Below are 18,189 nucleotides of genomic sequence, written 5' to 3' on the forward strand. Positions count from 1 at the left end.
CTCGCAGGAGTATGATTAGAATTGGAAACCCCCGTAAGCTAAAACAATAAAAGCTTAACACAAATTGAAAAACTTTTTTTTTATTATGTCAATTACAGCAATGTTTTTACTTGAGGTCATTCGGGATTTTTGTCTTTGTTCATCCTTAAATACATAATCTTGATGCTGAAAGGCAAAACATGAAGATTTTCTTGTGGAAATATAAATTAGCTTCAAATCATATTGTTCAATTTACTTTCCCGTAACATGCTACAAGCGTTTAAGCACTGCCTGTGTGTCTGCTCTCTCTGTGGTACAACTGGATATGGTCAAGAAGTGGGGTGAGCACTGGAGACTTTAAACTAAAAGATAAGAAGCTTTTCATTGGTACGGTTTTATCACATACTGGATGAACTCACCGAAACGAAAGAAGAGAAATTGTTAAATTACTGCGGCATGGCTCTTGAGAGGAAAACGACACATGAAACAACTTTTCACACGTCCACTTACGACGGACAAAAACAAAACACTGCTGCATTCAACTTTTTTTGTTTGAGGATTCGAGTAAATTATCATGCATTTTGGCATATAAAAGTTGGTTCATGTGCCATTTTCATGTGTCAAATTGCTTAACAAATACAACCAATTTAGAGATTTATTGGCTGTAAAAGTAATATTTAAGATTAGATGAATGATTTGCACCAATTTGATGCAAATTACCAGTGTCTGCAGAGTGCGACAGACCTGAATACATTCCATTATTCAACGTTTAATTAAGCCAATCTTACTGATGTGGCTAGAAATTTTGGCAGTTTGTTTTAAAGTGCTGTACGAAACACTGGGCTGAATGAGTGATATCAAAAGTTCTTCTGAAAACGGACATTATTTTAAGGAGACTACAACATAATTCCCACCATTTTTACAATTGGAATTACCTGCCGACACCAGATAAACAAGAGTATGAGAAGGCAAGTAGAAACATGAGACATACTTGAGATTTATCCAAAGGAATAGCTGTCGGGCCACACATCCAACTAGAACCATACACATACTTACCACACACATATACAGTGTTCCTGAGGACCAATTGTTGCAGTAAACTGCCATTTTCATTTTTGTTTCCCAAACAAAAATATGCCAATAAGATATATTCTACAAATATAACGACTACAGAAATTTTTAAATCAAACATACATACTTTGCAAATCATGTATAAACAGAAGGAGGTGCCCGCTGGGAGAGACATGGAAATTGGCTTAATCTATTTCATACTCTATTCTGCACATGCATTAAGAGACTCTGGAAACATCCAAAAATCTAAACAACCAAATGGGGAAAAAACGGAACGAAAGAATAAACAAGTTTCCCTAACCCTAACTGATACATGATTGCCATCTGCAATATTATCAGCTTTCCAACATAACGGAGCCCTAATGTTACTGTTTTGGGTCAAGTAATGACTCATAGTGTATATATTAACTCATTGTCATTTACAGTTTCTTTTTTTTGTTTTTGCAAGGCTGGCTAAAAATCGAGGCTCAGTTCAGTTCATACGATCGGTGGAAGATAAAGAGTTCCCTCCTTAAATCCAGCAAAGGCAGTTGAGAGAAGCAGACTTCACATGTTTTGAGTGAATGAGCCCACCACAGAGGTCGACCTCAGTGCTGTCAGTGCCTTGATTAGTCCAGAGTGTTGCCTGAGAGGTGAGCACCGTGTTCCCAGGGAGAGCTCAACAGTGTCCACATGGCTCACTTCATCGGCACCTCCTGTAACACACCAGACACACAGAGTTGACCAACACAGAGCTGCAACTATTAGTTAGTTGACTGATGAAAAATTCATCTGCAACAATTTTGATAATTTAAGCATTTTTAAAACAAAAATACCACACTAAATGTCCACACATCAGTTCAAGTCGGAGTATCCTTGAGCAAGATACTGAGCCCCAAATTGCTCCCGATGGCTGTTCCACTGGTGTGTGAGTGTGTTAGAAACTGAGTAGCAGGTGGTACCGTACGTAGCCTTGGCTGTCAATGTATGAATGTGTGTGGGAATGGGTGAATGTGACTCGTAGTGTAAAAAGCACTTTGAGTGGTCAGATGTCTAGAAAGGCGCTATACAAGTGCATGTACATTAACCATTTAAAATGTGTCAACTGTTTGTGTTATTTACAGTAAACATGCATATGATGTGTTATGTTAGTGTATTGTGTTGTGTATTTTTTCTATTGTCACCATGTAACTGCAGATTCCAGGAAGAACAGCTGCTGCAGTGTGAGAGCTAATGGGGATCTTGAACACATTTGATGTTTTAAGGTTCAAACATGTGAGAAATTTACATTTAATTATGTTAGCACTCCTGCTGACTGAGTTGGCTGTGGTTTTGGACGGTTGGTTGGACAAAACAAGACATCTGACTGATGTTTTTGTGGCCTCCATGCAACTGTGATGCACATTTTTCATTGTTTTCTGACGTTTTTATACTTATCAACTAAATCAAGAACATAAATGTGGCAGAAAAACCGAAAATAAAATGAAAATAACATGTTAGTTGTAGCCCTAGAGTTGCAAAATCTAGTAATAGCACAAAATAAAACTTATAACACATGGCACATGAGTATGCGTGTAATTAGGTCATAAATTTAAAATTTAGATGTCCAACAGTACGGTTATTAAACAGGATATTAAGCAGCCCAACTGAGGCTGGATTTCTGAGACAGATAATGACACATAAAGCTCTAATATTTTAGAGCTTTATAAAAAAACGTTGCTGTATTAGCAAAAGTTTTTTTTTTGTTTTTGTTTTTTAAACATAATCACATATACACATCCAGTGAAAACAATGTCCTCCAAAATGTTAACTTTTCATGTGCTTAGAGGAAAAAACCCTACTTTTAGCTTTGACTTTTAGATATTTCAGTGTTTTATTAAAATTGTTCATTTAACTTAACAGCAAAGATTATAAACATTTTCATGAGGTTTCTAATTGTTATCAAAGAATTTTTACCATGATATGAAATAAGTTGGACATTTTACAAATAAAAAATGGTGAACAACCTATGTCATAAAGACACTTACTAAACTGCTTAACACAAATCTTTAGCAATTCTGTATTCTATAAGCTGGCATATACAGGTGACATCAATATATCTTTAATACACTAATACTGGCCTGGCCAATTTATCTGTCTAGCCTCAGCAGAGAGACTAAGCAAGAGAGTCAGAAAACCAAACAGTGCAATGTCTCACCTGAGTCTCTTTTAGCTCTTGAATCGGTGGCTCCTCTGTTTTCACCTCAGCAGAAGGAGCTGTGTTGGCCATTTGTAAGCTCCTGGTGACTGGACCACCTACTCTCTCCCTCGTTCGAAGGGAGAACCGCTCCTCTTTCTTCAGCTGTGGTGTCGGTGGTGATTTGGCCTCTGCTAATCTCTTGGGTGCTGCCTCTTTACCCATACGCTGCATTTTCATGGCTGGCCGTTGTTGTGCAGTGTCACTGGGAGTGTCAGGGGCTGACGGGGTGGGAGGTAGAGACTGAACTTGGCCCTTCTTTGCTTTTTTGCGAACAGGGATTGGTGCTGGGAACGAGGCAGGCCTCTTTATTCGGCCCGCCGTAAGAGCGGTTTTTCCTTTGCTCGTCTGGGTGGGTTCAGGGTCTGCTGCACCGGAGCTACGAGCTCTGGTCTTTCCCAGGGGTTTAGGCTCTGACTCCATGTGCAGTGTTTCACAGTCTGAGGCTTTCTTTTTAAGATTTGTGTTTTTATCTACCACAGACACCGCCTCTTTCTTCACCTCTGCTACAGCTTTTTTGCCCTTTTTAACAACAGGCTTCTTGGGACAGCTGACTGCCATATGTTTATTGAGACTTGCAGGGTAAGTAAACTCGCGACTGCAGTGGGGGCAAACGTTAGAGGCCGGCTCTTGTTCAACTTTAACGGCACCCTTCTTTGCAGAAGTGACAGCTTTATTTTTGTGTGAAATCGCCTTCTGGACAAGCTGGTTTCTCTTCTTACTGAGGGCACTCATTTTTGTTTTACCAGTATCTTGATTAAAGTTAAGTCTCTTTGGCTGACCCATTCTACGGAAAGGACTCTGGCCTGCGATGGCTGCTGTGGGTGACACGACTCCGTTTGGACTCTTCACTATTTGCTTGAGGGGGATGGGGTTTTTCTTGGGAGTGTAACGCTTCTTATCACTAGCATTGGCACAGGCCAAAATGTGCTTGTGCAGTTCGGGCATGTTGTCAAAGCTGTTGCCACACTTGGTGCAGCGAATGGCAGTGCTGAAAGTTTGTGGTATGTTGTGGGTGGTGAAGTTAGTAGCCGAGGCCACAGAGCCAGCATGGGAACGGCTATGATAAGGAAAAGGGGGTGGTTTATAACTGGGGTAGTGTTGGTTAATGCCAAGGCGAACATCTGGGCCTTTAGGCTTTCCTCCTTCTGAGGCCATGATCTTTATTGTAGTGTACAGCTCCTCATTGGGGTCCTCTGTCCCATCTTCTGAATGATTACCATTGACATCAGGCTCTGCTTTTTCTAAAACAGTGTCACTGTGTGGAGCAGCTTCATCAGTCACCTCTGGTGCTGGTGTTGAGGGACTGCTTTCCTCTTTGGCTCTGGAAGGATCTGTGTAGTTTTGTGGCCTAAGCTTGCCACTCTCGACAGTGGTATGCGAACATGTCTCGTTTGGATGCAGATCCTTTTGATGCTGCTGGAGGTTACAGAGAAACGCAAACTCCTTGGAACAAACAGAGCACACAAAGATCCTGCCCACTCCGTGTAGTGTTGACCGGTGAGCCAGCAGGGCTGGAGCGTCACCAAACAGCTGCACGCAGAATTCACACTTGAACGGCCAATCTGCAGCGTGCTCGGCGATGTGTCCACTGAGCTCTTTGATGGAGTTGAATGGCTCCTCGCAGACATTACACACAAAAGTCTTGCAGTATGTCGAGTCGACTTCCTCTGCCTCAGAGGTTTTATCAGATGGTTTATCAGGAGCAGCAGGCTGAGGTGAAGAGTCAACGCCATCCTGAGGTGCATGATTCATGGCTGGCAGCTCATCTACGCAGTGCTGAGGCTCGTCTTTTATCTTAATCTGAGGGAGGGAAACAAGCGATGGGGATGAATCATGTGATGGAGGAGGAGGAGGAGATGATGAGAAAGAGGATGATTCTGGCTGGGGTGACAGAGCAGAGTGAGATTTCTCCGTAACCGAGTCCAGATTTTGGTTCATGTTGCCATTTAGCAGACTGTTGAAGGTTGCAGTCTGAGAATCATCTTCTTCAGTAGCGGGCAGATCTACTGATGTCAGCTCACAAGGGCTTGATATTGTTGAACTGTTAAAGGGGTCTTTAAGTGGAGTGTTCGGGGAGTCCAGTGGCTGTGAGATATGGCTCTCATCCTCGTCTTCATTTTCTTCAGCGAACAAATTCTCCTCTGAGCCTGATGGGGGCTTGGGTTCAACTGATCTTGGTGACATTTTTGGCGAGAGGACAGGCAGAGGTCTCAGTGCAGAGGAGTCTGATGGCTGAGAAAGAGGAGAGCTCGGCATAGGTGGTGGAGACGGTATAGTAGGTAGTAGAGGGGGAGGCGGTGTCGGGGATGTCACACTGGAGTTACCAGGGGAAGAGGGGTTCATAGTGACAGGGGTCAAAGAGGGTGGAGAGGGGTGGGCAGACTCTGATGCAACATTTGGAGAGCGAGAATGGAAACAACTTAGGTTCGCTAAGGGCGAGGGGCCCTCCTCCGCTGTCAAAGGTAGACCTAAATACTCATTCATAAGCACCTTTTCAAGCATGCTGGTGTTGGGCTTTCTCTTTTTTATCAGTGGCTGTGGTGCTGGACTTCCTTTTAAGTCAGGCTCAACATTGCTCTTCCGATGGAAGCTTAAATCAAGAGCTGAATCCCCAAGCACCTTGTTCAAGCTGTCACTCCTCTTACTGACCGAGTTCGACAGATCCAAGGGCTGCTGATTACAGGAATTCCCACCGCTACTAGATGAGGTTTGGCCTTGCATATTATTTCCAGAAAGGCTCGGGCCGTCTCCGTCTTCCTTGTCCAGCAGGCTCCCAGGAGGTGATGTGCTGTGGCTTTCGAGCTTTGGCACCTTAAGGGCGTATGAGCTTACCACTTCGGATTTACAGCTCTCTGTTTTACATGCAGGACTGAGCTGTGGAGATGAAGGGGGTGAGGATGTTCTCCTTTTAAACCTGCCTGAAGCTCCTGGCAGAGGCGTGACTGACAGCGGGGAGGCCAGTCTATGGCTGTCTGTTATCAGAGTAATGGTTGATTTCTGAATGTCTTGGGTCTGAAGGAGCTGTTTGAGCTTAGGTGAGAGATAAACTGTTTTCTCTCGTTGAAATGCTGATGAATCGGCAGCTTGTTGGAACAGTCCACCCACTAACAAGTTAGATGAGGAAGATGTAGAGGATGAAGAAGACGATGAAGAGGCTGTGAAAGATGCTGACTCTGTCTCCACTTTGAGGCTGGGAACAAGTGGAGGTGTAGACGTTCTTCTTTTTGCTGCAGGCTGGCCAACATTGGAGACTTGCTTTGCAGCACTCGTTCGACCCTCCACCTTAAGTGCCTGACTGATCTGATTTGGGCTGATGATGACTGTGTCCAGCCCGAACAGCGCTGCAGACCTCGAATCCACCTCTATCACTTCACAGCTGCTCACCGAACTGGTGGACACAATCTTGCCATCAATGTAGAAGCTGAGATTCTCAGAGATGTTTTTGGATATGTCAACTGCGTAATCATCCCTGTCTACCTCATCTTCTGTGTCTGCACTGGGCACATAGACGGGCGGAGGGCTGGTGCTGGGAGATTCATCGGGTTGCTGCTGTTGCTGCACTGATGCCTCTTGCAGCAGCATGCCTTTCCTGCGAACTCCTTTTGGTAACAAGTGCCGTTCGTGTATTCTGCGTTGGTGCCGGCGCATGTTGGTGTGTGTGCCAAATGCTTTGTTACAGTACTTGCAGGGATGGAGTTCCTTCGATTCCCCATTTTCATCCAATATAAAGGGACGGTCAGCATAAGGCCCCAACTCCTTTTTCTGCATCTCAGAGTTGTGCAGAGGTCCTCCTGTAAACTGGGACCCTATGGCTATATAGTGACTTGTTGGGCTGGTGCAGTCAGGACTTGAACCATCAGTCTGCATTGCAGGACTAAGTAGACTGGCAGTCCCTGCCAGAGAGCCAGGCCTTTTCTTATGCCCACTCTCATGCCTTCTCTCATGCCGCCGCCGCCCCACCTGGGAGCCGAAGGATTTATTGCAATACCGGCACTTGAACAGTTGCGTTTGCTGGTTAGTGATGGCGTGAATGTGTATGTGACGTTCCAGACCCTGCCTGGTGGAGAAGTGGCGCTCACAGTGCTGACAGGGAAACGACTCCCCATGGGGATCTCCCTCAAGATCACCATCAGGGTCGGGGTCAAGGTCAAGTTCAGGATCAACCTCTGACTCCAACTTTCCCTGCGAATCCTTATGGCTTTCTTCACGTGTCAGCGCTGAGCCAGGCTGCTTATTTTGCATGGAATCCACCGCAGATGAATGCTGTGCAGTTTGCTGCTGTACTTCACTTGGTTCCTCCAGATCATCAGCATCCTCCTCATCTTCTTCCTCTTCCTCCTCCTCCTCCCCATTTCCCTGGTCCGTCATCATTGCTGACATGTCCTCCACATCTCTGTGAACAGTGCTTCCTAAGGGATGGGTTTCCTGGGGTTCCTGGGATGATCCTAAGGTGGATGGCCTCTCATCCTCCTCCTTCAGACCTGTAAACAATTTATCAATCAAGTTATGTGATGTTAAGTCATTTCAGTACACAGTTTACATTTAACTACCTTAGACATGTCCAATGAAAGATAAGGTGGAAGTATAATAATATGCTGATTATCCAGAACTGTAAGTCACCTTACCTTCTTCCCCATCCCACATCTCCTTGACAGTTGGATTGGCTACACGTGTTTTCTTGAATCCACCCAAACCAGCCTGTCTGGCTCGCTCCAGCAGCTTTCTTCTGGCTGCAAGTACAAACACATGCATTGCTTTGTATCAAGCTCCATCAAAAGCAAACACAGGTTTTAAATGAAAAGTGTAGAAATCATCCTCAACAATGCTCCGACAAAGATAACAAAGTAATTATTTAAGAGCAGTTATTGTAATGTGATGAGAATATGGTAAATGTTTATTTGAGCATTATTATTTCTTTCTGGCTAAAAAGCATGCTCTGGGGTTAAAGTTCTAGATTGCCTTCGGGAGTGATGCTAAAAAAAGATCAACAAATGTTTAAGAAATGATTAATAGACCACTGAAACCATTGTCAATAAGACTCTGAGCATGTGAGGTTAAAAAGTAAAAATGACTGCAAGTTTCTACACCAAATCATAAGCAGCCTCACTTCGCATTCACAATTAAGCGCTTCCAGGCATCACTAATTTAAATTTCTACCCCATGTCTGACTCAAGAGGCTTCCCTGGCAGCTCCTCATCATTGGAGTGTGTCAACAAGGTCACCTGACCCGGCCTACAAAGCCTAATTCATACCAGAGCAACACATGCTGCAGGTCAGTCATCTGATCAGCATGGTCACAGGCATTCTGCTAAATCTTCAGCAGCAACACAAGCACCCAATCACTTTTTTTTTAAGAATCAATGAGCCCTCACATTTTGTGTCTTTTTTTTTTTAAATCCATCAGTCACTGTGCAAGCACACCACCTCTGGCATACATTGGTTAGGTATTATTGATATTAAGATGAAGCGAGCAGGGTAGGTAGGCTAACTTTATCAAGGTTGACTTTGCGGTGCACTGCAGGACAACGCTGCCAAAAGCAAATGCACTGCAGTATAAAGAGATGATGTGCTGGAGGCTACAAGGAATGACACAAAACCCATTTAAAAATATGACAGTACAGATGAGGATAACAACATTTCAAAGATAAAAACTAAGAATATGTAGCTCATAGCCTTTATATTTTATTTTCAACTTTAATTCATACATGTCAAGAGTTAAATGGACAGATTTGACTTCCTGTGTGCTGCCTTTACTCATGTTTTTACTTAATTTGAATTAAATAAAGAGTCAGAGTTGCTAAATGCCATTTGCAAGCATTTAACTGGCATATTATTTACTCTATACTGTAGTATTTCTTCTTCGCCACACATTGCATCACACTACATGACACCCGCATGCCTAAGATTTAAGATAGGTGAAACAACAAGTAGCAAAACCAGGACACAACAGACATGATCAGATATCACACTAACTGTATATGTATATTTTTATCAATTTGTCCTCTTCTTTGAGGTCCTGTTTGAATTAACCACATGATCTGAAACATGGAAACACTATGTCCAAAGTTCATACTGAAAAAGTAATAGTGACATATCACAGCCATGCAGATTGTGTCTCTCAAATAGCTGGTATGTTGTACGTTATTTATCTTTTGTTATTTAACCAAAAACAAAACACACTAGCTGTTGACGTAATGAAGTTTATGTGGCGTTATTTTCGGATTCTGTTCGGATGTTACGAAATGTTAAAGCTAGCAAACCAGGCTACAACACTACACCTACCTATTATGAGTGCCGACGTTTTAAATGTCTTGCCACCTTATCGATATGATCATTTTTATTGATAATATAGTCCACAGTTTGCCATCTGTTCCTGTACACTGGGATACGTGCGTTCAGACTTAGCCGTTTAGCCTCATGCTAGCATTCAACACCAAGTCTGTCAACTCGATGAACTGGTTATTCTGGACTCAAACCGACGTGTAAGGTAATTTTAAACACTCTTCACACCATATAGCAGCTATATTTTATGTCGTTATCCAATACCTGCGCCCTAATTAGCCTGCAGTTTGGATAAACCAGCTGGCTAGCTAGCAAACCTGCTAGGCCATCATCAAGAGGAGAAGCTCGCCGATGGATGGCTTTCATGCTTTAGGAACTCAAGGAAGGTCACATCCTCGACAACGTCAGGACCCAGAGGAGGAGGAAAAGCTGCTAAAAAGTTGCCCAGATGCTCCTTTAACAGCTAGCTGTTGTATTTCACGGGAACGAGTCGGCTCACGGGTCGTTATTTGGAGCTAAATCTGCCCGCGACGACGAGTTTCGGGTCGGGTATGAAAGTAGAGAAAAGCCCCACACATCGCAGCCGTTAACGTTAGCCACCACTAGCCTTCCTTCCTTCATTCGTAGCTAGCTAGCTCGCCTGTTACAACTTCGACTGGGCTGCACACAAAATCAATTCGTGGCTAAGTTCGGTGTGGCGAGTGTGCAGCACACTCGTCGGGAGGTTAGAAACCCGAGCACATCTCGGTAGGAGTAAGTAAGGCCTCACCTCGCTTCGCCCTGGGTGAATTTTTCCTGCTCAGACTGCTGGCTCTTTCTTCCTCCAGTGCAGCTGTTATCTCAGGGTTGTCTTCCACAGTGTACCACACCAGCAGCTCCTCTCCCGGCCCGATAGGCTGCAACAATGAGAGATGAGGTCGGCCACCAATCACAGCCCGGCTTGCTGAGAGGCAAGGGGGATATTTGGGCCACTGTGCATCTTATCTGTCTAGGGGGGGTATGGAATTTGACAGTGTTTTCACCATAGTCTGCAGTAATCCTACACGCTGTGTATATACACAGGATATGGACATGCACATACTGTACATAAGCATCCAGTCCAGCTATATCCATTCAGTGTGTATTTGCACTGTTTGTAGAGTTTACAACAGGGGGCTTTAAATATTTTTTCAGACCAAGGACCCCTGAGCTGAGAGAGAGACGGAGCTGGGACCCCCTATTATACATAAAAACATGAGTTACATATTAAACTTATCCTATAATAACATGCAAGGTGAGCTAAAGTGCCATGTATGAACATACTTTTATTACTAAGCTATTAAAATAATAACTACTGACAGATCCATATATGTATACTATCATTAATGTCTACTGTAAATTAAATGGGTTGGGATTTCCTTCGCTTTTTTTATGAATAGGCTGATGTTGGATGCTTTTTAACATGCATTATCAGACATGTTTTAATTTTTGGAGAAAAAGCATGCCAAAAATGAACAAACAATAATTTGGCAGCCCCCCTGCAGTAAGTCTGAGGACCCCCTAAGGGTCCCAGACCCCCGGTTTACAACTTACAAAACGTTTGACTTACATGGATGTTTTATTTGTCTCTTACTCTTACTGTTGGTCATTGCTGCTTTCTATATGTATCTACATAATATTTGCATAAACACCTATTTCCATAATATGACTGTCTTTGCATTACCTGTTTGTCCAGCTTGTTGTCCGTGTTCCTAGCTGTTATATCTATTACTGTGTCAGTCAGGTGCAAAAAACAGAGTCACATTCCTTGTATATGTACATACATTTTGCCACTAAAGGTGATTCTGATATTCTCTAATGGTGCACAATTTTGGGTGGCATGTGTAGTGGTCACCATAACTGCATTTAACCACTTTCTAAATGTACCTGAATTGTAATGGGTGTTAAGCTTCACAAACACATCACAGGTAATGTTTTCAAACAGGCAGTTTCAACCAGTGGTGGAAGAAGTATTCAAGTCCTTTACCCAAGTAACAGTGCTGATACGACACTATGAAAATACTTTGTTACAAGCGCCCTAAAAGTCCTGCATTCAAAATTAGGGCTAGACAACACCAGAGTTTAAGTCATATCAGAGCCAGAATCAGCAACATCAGTAGCAACATTTTAAATATCATAAGCAGCTAATGCCAATATGTAGGGGAGAGAAGTGTGTCATGATTTATGAGGTGAATGCATCATTAACACACACTTTCTGGCCACTTTATTATGAGGTAAAAGCTTGGCTATGAATTCTAGCTTTACAAACATAATGTTCAGTTTTGACTGAAACTAATGGAGAGGTATTAATCAAACTACATGTTTATTACTGAGGTTGTTGTCTATAGTAGTGTTGAACTGGACAGCATTGTATTGATATATAATATATGAGGGGGGAAATACTTGAAACACATTTCAGTATAATGCAGTCCAGTTCAACACCACTGAACCACACTGCACTGAATCTGACAACTAAGCGTATTTATTAGGTGTCAATTTAAAGGAATACTTCACCAAAAAACGACCATTGATTTTTAAATCAATTAGTAATGTCATATTACTTTGAATTCACAAAGAAAACTTTGTTCTTCTTCGCACACGTCCACAGAAAATGGCCAAAAAGACTGCATGTAGTATAATCGAAGTCTAATTTATCCAGTCATATGCTCAGTACTTTCCAAACATAAGCATTTTGGTTAAGAAACCATGGCAGTCTGGCTTTGAAGAGAACATAAATAACCAACTTTAAATTCAGTTTAAACAGTAAGATTTAAATCAATCAATAAATCCGATATGGTCACCATTTTCTGTGGAGGTATGCAAGAAAAACCAAGTATTCTTCACAAATTTATTTGGAAACAGTCATTTTGTGGGTGAGGTATTCCTTTAAGTCTGAAGGCAGACTAGTGTTCCTTACCCCAGAAGACTTTTCTTTCATCCACTTACTCACTATATTTCAGACCATGTGCCTCTGGTTGTAGGACCCATAGGCTGTATGAATGTGTGTTTGACCTACCCGTAAAACTTTGTAATAAATGGCTCTGTTTATCTCCAGGGGGAAAAGATTCTGCTCTTCACTGGAGCGTGCCCAGTTCACATAGCGCAGCCAGTTCCCCTTCACGGGGTCTGTGGCGTCAACACACATCCAGCCCCGCGATGGGAAGTAAACCTACAGGACACAGGTACAAAGATGATGTTACAGAATATATATATATATATATATATATATATATATATATATAGCTCAATAAGACCTGGACAGGAGCACTGAATGGGTGCACCTTTGCCCAGAACAGCAGCTGTGCCTTGGCATGTTTATGTTAATTCATCATACACATTTTTCAGGTAACAAAAGATTATGTCATTTGAAATGTGGGTGCTGCACTTGATACAGAATGTAGCTGGGCTCATTTTAGCTATGCAGTGACTACACATCACAGAAAGGTGGAGGAGATTATTTTAGGGAACAAAGCCAACAGAGCAGCCGCTAACATACCTCCCACATGTACACATTGCTCGTCACCTGGGACCTTTTCTTCTTCTCTCCTACAAATGGGCCGAACCTCTTGCCTTTAGGAATGACCCGAGTGGCCCAGACACCTGAAAATAAAACATGGAAAAACGTCTTACACCTGTTACAGTTGGTATTTTTTAGATTGTTAAAGCACTAAACACGTTGAAATTTGTATCTTTGTAATCATAAAAATATGTAGAATTTTCGGTACATTTAGATAGTGGTGCCCAAAAAGAGACATCCTGTACTGTGTTTGACTTTAACAAAGGTGATCCTTGAACTTGACTCAAGAATGTGGATCTTCAAGACTGGCATGATAAGGTTTATAATAACTAGAGATTATTCACAGCATGTTTTGTACACAGGGTTAAAGATACACTGTGCAATATGTAGGGAGATTTAATAGCATCAGGCACTGAAGATTGCAGATTGCAACCAGCTGAAACACCTCAACCTTGAGTGTTTACTGTTCAGGATATTTTAACCAGGAGCCGATTAATCCACAGAGGTCTGTTCCTCTCCAAAACAAACGGACCAGGTGATTTAAACCAGTAAAAACGCTGAATAAAGAAGTTTCACATTACAAATCAGTGTTTCCCCCGACACTGTTTGGCATGGTGGAGGCAAGCCACCAGCCCAGCACCTGCTAATGCTCACTTTTTTTCTCTGCTAACTTAAGATCCAGATGTTCATGAGGATTTTACAGAGGTCTCCTCCTCTCCAAAACAAACTGGCCCAGCAATTTAAACCAGTAAAAGAGCCAAATAAAGCCATTGCATGTTAGAAAAATCAGTGTTTTTCCAATGCTGCTCATCACATTGGGGCTTCTAACTACCGTGGCCGACGCGAAAATGCAAATGGCCCAAACTAGAGTCAGTGTTTGGTTTGTCCACTTTGGCCTACTGTAGAAACATGGCATTGCAACATGGTGATCTCTGCATAGGAGGGCCCGCTCCCTATGTAGATATAAACAGCTCATTCTAAGGTAATGAAAACATAACAATTCTTATTTTCAGGTGATTATAAACTAAAGAAATCATGCTTATTATAATATATTCAATTTTTGCCAATATATCTGCCTAAATCCTACACACTGGACCTTTAAGCATGAACCTTTGAAAAACATAATCAGCCTAAAGTTAGGTGTGGTAACCGTAATCTGCCAGTTTTAAAGAAGAGGTAAGTAGATGACCATGTTCCAAAACAGTGTACTTATTTAAAAGATTTTAAAATGATCACGAATTATTTATTTTTTCTTATCTTTCTCTTCTTTATTATATTGTATTTGCCTCAAGTTTGATTTCAATCCCTGGGCAAAAACTGCAATTGTTGTTTTCTGTTTGTTTCCTTGCATGTGTGGATATGTCAGTATACCTCCTCGGGGGTCAGTGTGGAACAAAGCAAGTCTAAACTATGGGTGTTTACCAGACTTCAGGGTAGTTTAGTGTGTCTGAGGCATTGTAGAAAACACTGAAAGCATTTTGACACAGCAAACATTCAAGTTCTCCTTTGTTTACACTGATTGATCATCCCCAACTGTGATAAAAGTTCTCCATTTTCCAGCTCACTCCGGTCTCATTGCAATCCACTATCACTGGCTGCTGGAAGTCAGTTTTAGAGTTGTACATCAGTGAAATACAAACGGTGAACAGCATGTTAATGCTGTTCACCGTTTGTATGTATCTTAAAAAAACAGGACCAACACTTTTGTACTCACCAACACGGCTTTGATTTATAGCAGAAGGTCCAAGAGTCAAACAGTCGGGCAGACCTTTCCACACATGAGCTGGAATTTCATCAAGTGTTTCCACTGTCCCTCCAGTAATGGCCATGATCTACAACACATGAAATGTTTGCATCAAAACCCTGTGAAAATGTCAAATATAATCATGCAAATATAATCAATCATGTTGAGATAACATCCTTATTTAACAGACCGCAAAAAGTAGATATTTCTACCTGACAGCGGGCACCCACTCTTAAAGGAGCACTGTCACATCGACTTTAAATATGGAGTAAAGTAAGTGGTGAAAAAGTTGCAGCACACTTGAATGGATGCTCTCAAAGCAAATTCATAATGAAGATTAATTTCTGGGTCTTAGTGGTGGCAAAAGACCAACTGTCTAATACAACCTTCCTTTGAAGTGTTGAGGTTTTCTGCATCAAACTGACAACAGATAAAAACAGAATTTACTATGACTTATTTCCACACTGGTCCTGACCCACTTAAGTATGTGACAAGAGAGGGCCGCGCTTATCAGGGGTGGAAATCACCAGAGAATCCATGATACAATGTTATCACAATACTTAAGTCATGATACAATATTATTGCGATTTAAAATATGTTGGAATACGCTGAGTATTGGAATAAAATATATTGTGATTTATTACCTTTTTTCAATTGTAAATTATGTTCCCAAAGGAAAACTTTGTCAACATCTGTTGTACTGAATAAGATAAAGTTTTCAGTCTGTTCATCTCACCTCAGCCATTTTTTTCCCCAGCAGCAGCAAAATGTATCTAGTGGACTAAAAAAACAATTGATTATATGATTCTAGTAGGCTACCTAAAATTTAATTTGTATGTCATATTAATAATTTATATAATTTTTAAAAATCAACACTTGGCACTGTGTGACAATACGATATTGCCACACAAAAATACCGCAATACTACGCTGTATTGATTGTTTCCCCCACCCCTAGTGCTTATGGACGTCATGAAAGTTGTGTGTTTCTTCTACACAAGTAAACAGCACACTGACGATATTTCCCTCTCTCGTTAGCCTATGATTAAAATCACTGTAAAGCCCCTTTCATAAATACAGCAACAAGAAGTGCAGCCTATGATTAACTTCGTTAATCAATGCAGGCTGCAACTAATAATTGCTTTCACTGTGAATTTGTTTCCAGCTTTACCTACAGAATGTCAGAAACCCCAAAGATAAGTCCCGAGGGAAACTAAGCACAGCACCAATAAGGGGTAAAGATCCTACAATTTTAAATTAGACTGTCAGCCGTGCAGCTCTCTCAGATTTCTGCATAAATGCATGTTGTGTAATTTACTGTATGAGATGTGAAATTCTGGATGATATTTCTTGAATGTCATGAATGCCAAATGATCTCTAATTTATACCCCTCAAGGCGGCACATTAATTCATATTGATATTCACATGATATTTTCCCATTTATCATATTGTAGAGCCGTGTGGGGTCAGGCCAGCCAAACAACAATTACACCCATTAGATCATTATATAAACAGGTGTTGAAAGTAATGGATCTGAAACCTGCTGGATGGCACCGCTGCCTAATTCTACAAAAATACAACATATTACGTTTTTGACAGTTTTGTAAACTTTTCATTTTTAAAACTAATGTCTAAGTGTGTGAACAACCAAGCATCAGAAATTCTTTGTCAACTAAACTAAACAAACAACATAGCAGAATCAGAACAAGGGGTGTAACGAGCAGAAACTGTAGAGCACCGAACCGCAGAACATTTGGTCATTCATCCTTTTCAGCAGGAGGGATACAACTGTGGAATGCATTACTATCTGAAATTAAAAAACTGACAGAACTTAAGGTTTTTAACACACATGTAAAGCAATGCAGTGATTGTGAAGGCCACAATCTTTGATCACACATATAAATGTGTTGAGCACAATGCTTGGACATACATGTGTGGACATGTACACATAGGGACAACCACACACAGACCACATACTTCAATAACATGGTCACTGTTAATTGTTTTTTGTCTCTGTTCTTATTGTGGTCTTCTCTTTGACTTAGTCGTATTTTACTGTATATGTTACTTCATGCTCAGTAATCTTACACTTACAGTTTTAATTCTAAAAGCCTAACCAGGGACAGGAGTTGCAAATTAGCCATGACTAGAAACCTGCATGCACTGCATCTACTTTGTATTTTACATATCAAGCTATGTCTTATGTCCTTGTCAAATAAACAAGTTGGTATTAAAGCACGCAAAGACTTTTATTTAGGTTTTTGAAATATGTTATAGGTAAGATATTCAGTGTTTAAAGGAGGACATCTTGTCAGTTTGAGAAGCTTACTGTTGCTAATACAAAGGCTCAAACAACTAATCAATCATCAGAAAAGTTTCTTGCATGAATAGAAATAAGGATTTTTCTAAACGTTTCCATCACAGACACTGGCTGTGCTTTAGTAACCTGCTTTTTGTCCCAGCTGGCAGAAAAGCCAATTGTTCAGGAGCACAATAAGCTGACCCATGTGTCATGGGGCTGGGCTCACACATCACACTGAATTTATGAATAAAAACAAATATGCCTTCAACATGGTTTCAGTTGCACATCCTTTGACCTTTTAAACGGTCTCTTGACTTACTGATGATGTTATATCATGTCAGAGGCAGATACAGCTCACAAAGCCAACACAATAAACCTTACTGTCAGAGTCCTGGTGCTCCAGCTGAGGGTATTTATCATCCTCTTAAACAAAGGATAAAATGCTTGAACTTTTTACTGGACAGTTCATTTAGGTTTATTTGATTCTATCCTCTCCAGTGTAATCCGCTGGTGCTGGAGTTGTGATCAGACATTTTTAAATCCCTCAAGCTGAAGTTCAGGCAACAAATGGAGAGGTTGCAATGTGTACGTGTGTGTGCGTAAAGCGGATTTTTAAAAGCGTTATGCATCATAAAAGTTGACAAAGACAGAAGAAATGAGCGTGTGTGTGAACCGTGCAGCGCCTGGAGGATGCAGTTTATTGTTACCCTTGTAGGCACACCGTCCGCTCCCCTTATTCTTCCCGATGCTGGCCGGAGTAAGGTGGTTTTTCTCCCTCAATGCTCCCTGTCGTAGGGTGTTTTTTTGGTTTCAGGCTACTCACACGCGCACTTACCTGCTGTATGTGACCGGGGACTTGTGATTTTTGTGCTCTACCTGCTTTCAATCTGCTGAAAATGGCGGATGGAGGCTTGAGTCGAAAGCCTCTTCTGTAACTCGGATCGTGGTGTGGTGTAGTTGGGGAGAGGCAGCCCTGTCAGACCCGCACACACACTCTCTCTCACACAGCGATGGGGCAATAATGTTCAGCGAGGAGGGTTTGTTGTAGACGACACGGCT

The 18,189-nt window shown here is 41.7% G+C and overlaps 1 protein-coding gene across 1 annotated transcript; it reads right to left on the reverse strand.

Annotated features, from left to right (window-relative positions):
* Positions 1 to 64: 64 nt before the first annotated feature.
* Positions 65 to 18,189, reverse strand: prdm2b (PR domain containing 2, with ZNF domain b). The gene is made up of 8 exons (XM_050037769.1): positions 18,007 to 18,189; positions 14,800 to 14,917; positions 13,065 to 13,168; positions 12,585 to 12,737; positions 10,320 to 10,446; positions 7,894 to 7,998; positions 3,227 to 7,749; positions 65 to 1,745 (listed from the first exon to the last, which is right to left on the reverse strand). Exons 2-8 carry the CDS (start codon positions 14,912 to 14,914, stop codon positions 1,728 to 1,730), a joined length of 5,145 nt encoding a protein of 1,714 aa, XP_049893726.1. The 5' UTR covers positions 14,915 to 14,917; positions 18,007 to 18,189; the 3' UTR covers positions 65 to 1,727.

This window comes from Epinephelus moara, chromosome 24, assembly GCF_006386435.1.
Source record: "Epinephelus moara isolate mb chromosome 24, YSFRI_EMoa_1.0, whole genome shotgun sequence".
NCBI lineage: Eukaryota > Metazoa > Chordata > Actinopteri > Perciformes > Serranidae > Epinephelus > Epinephelus moara.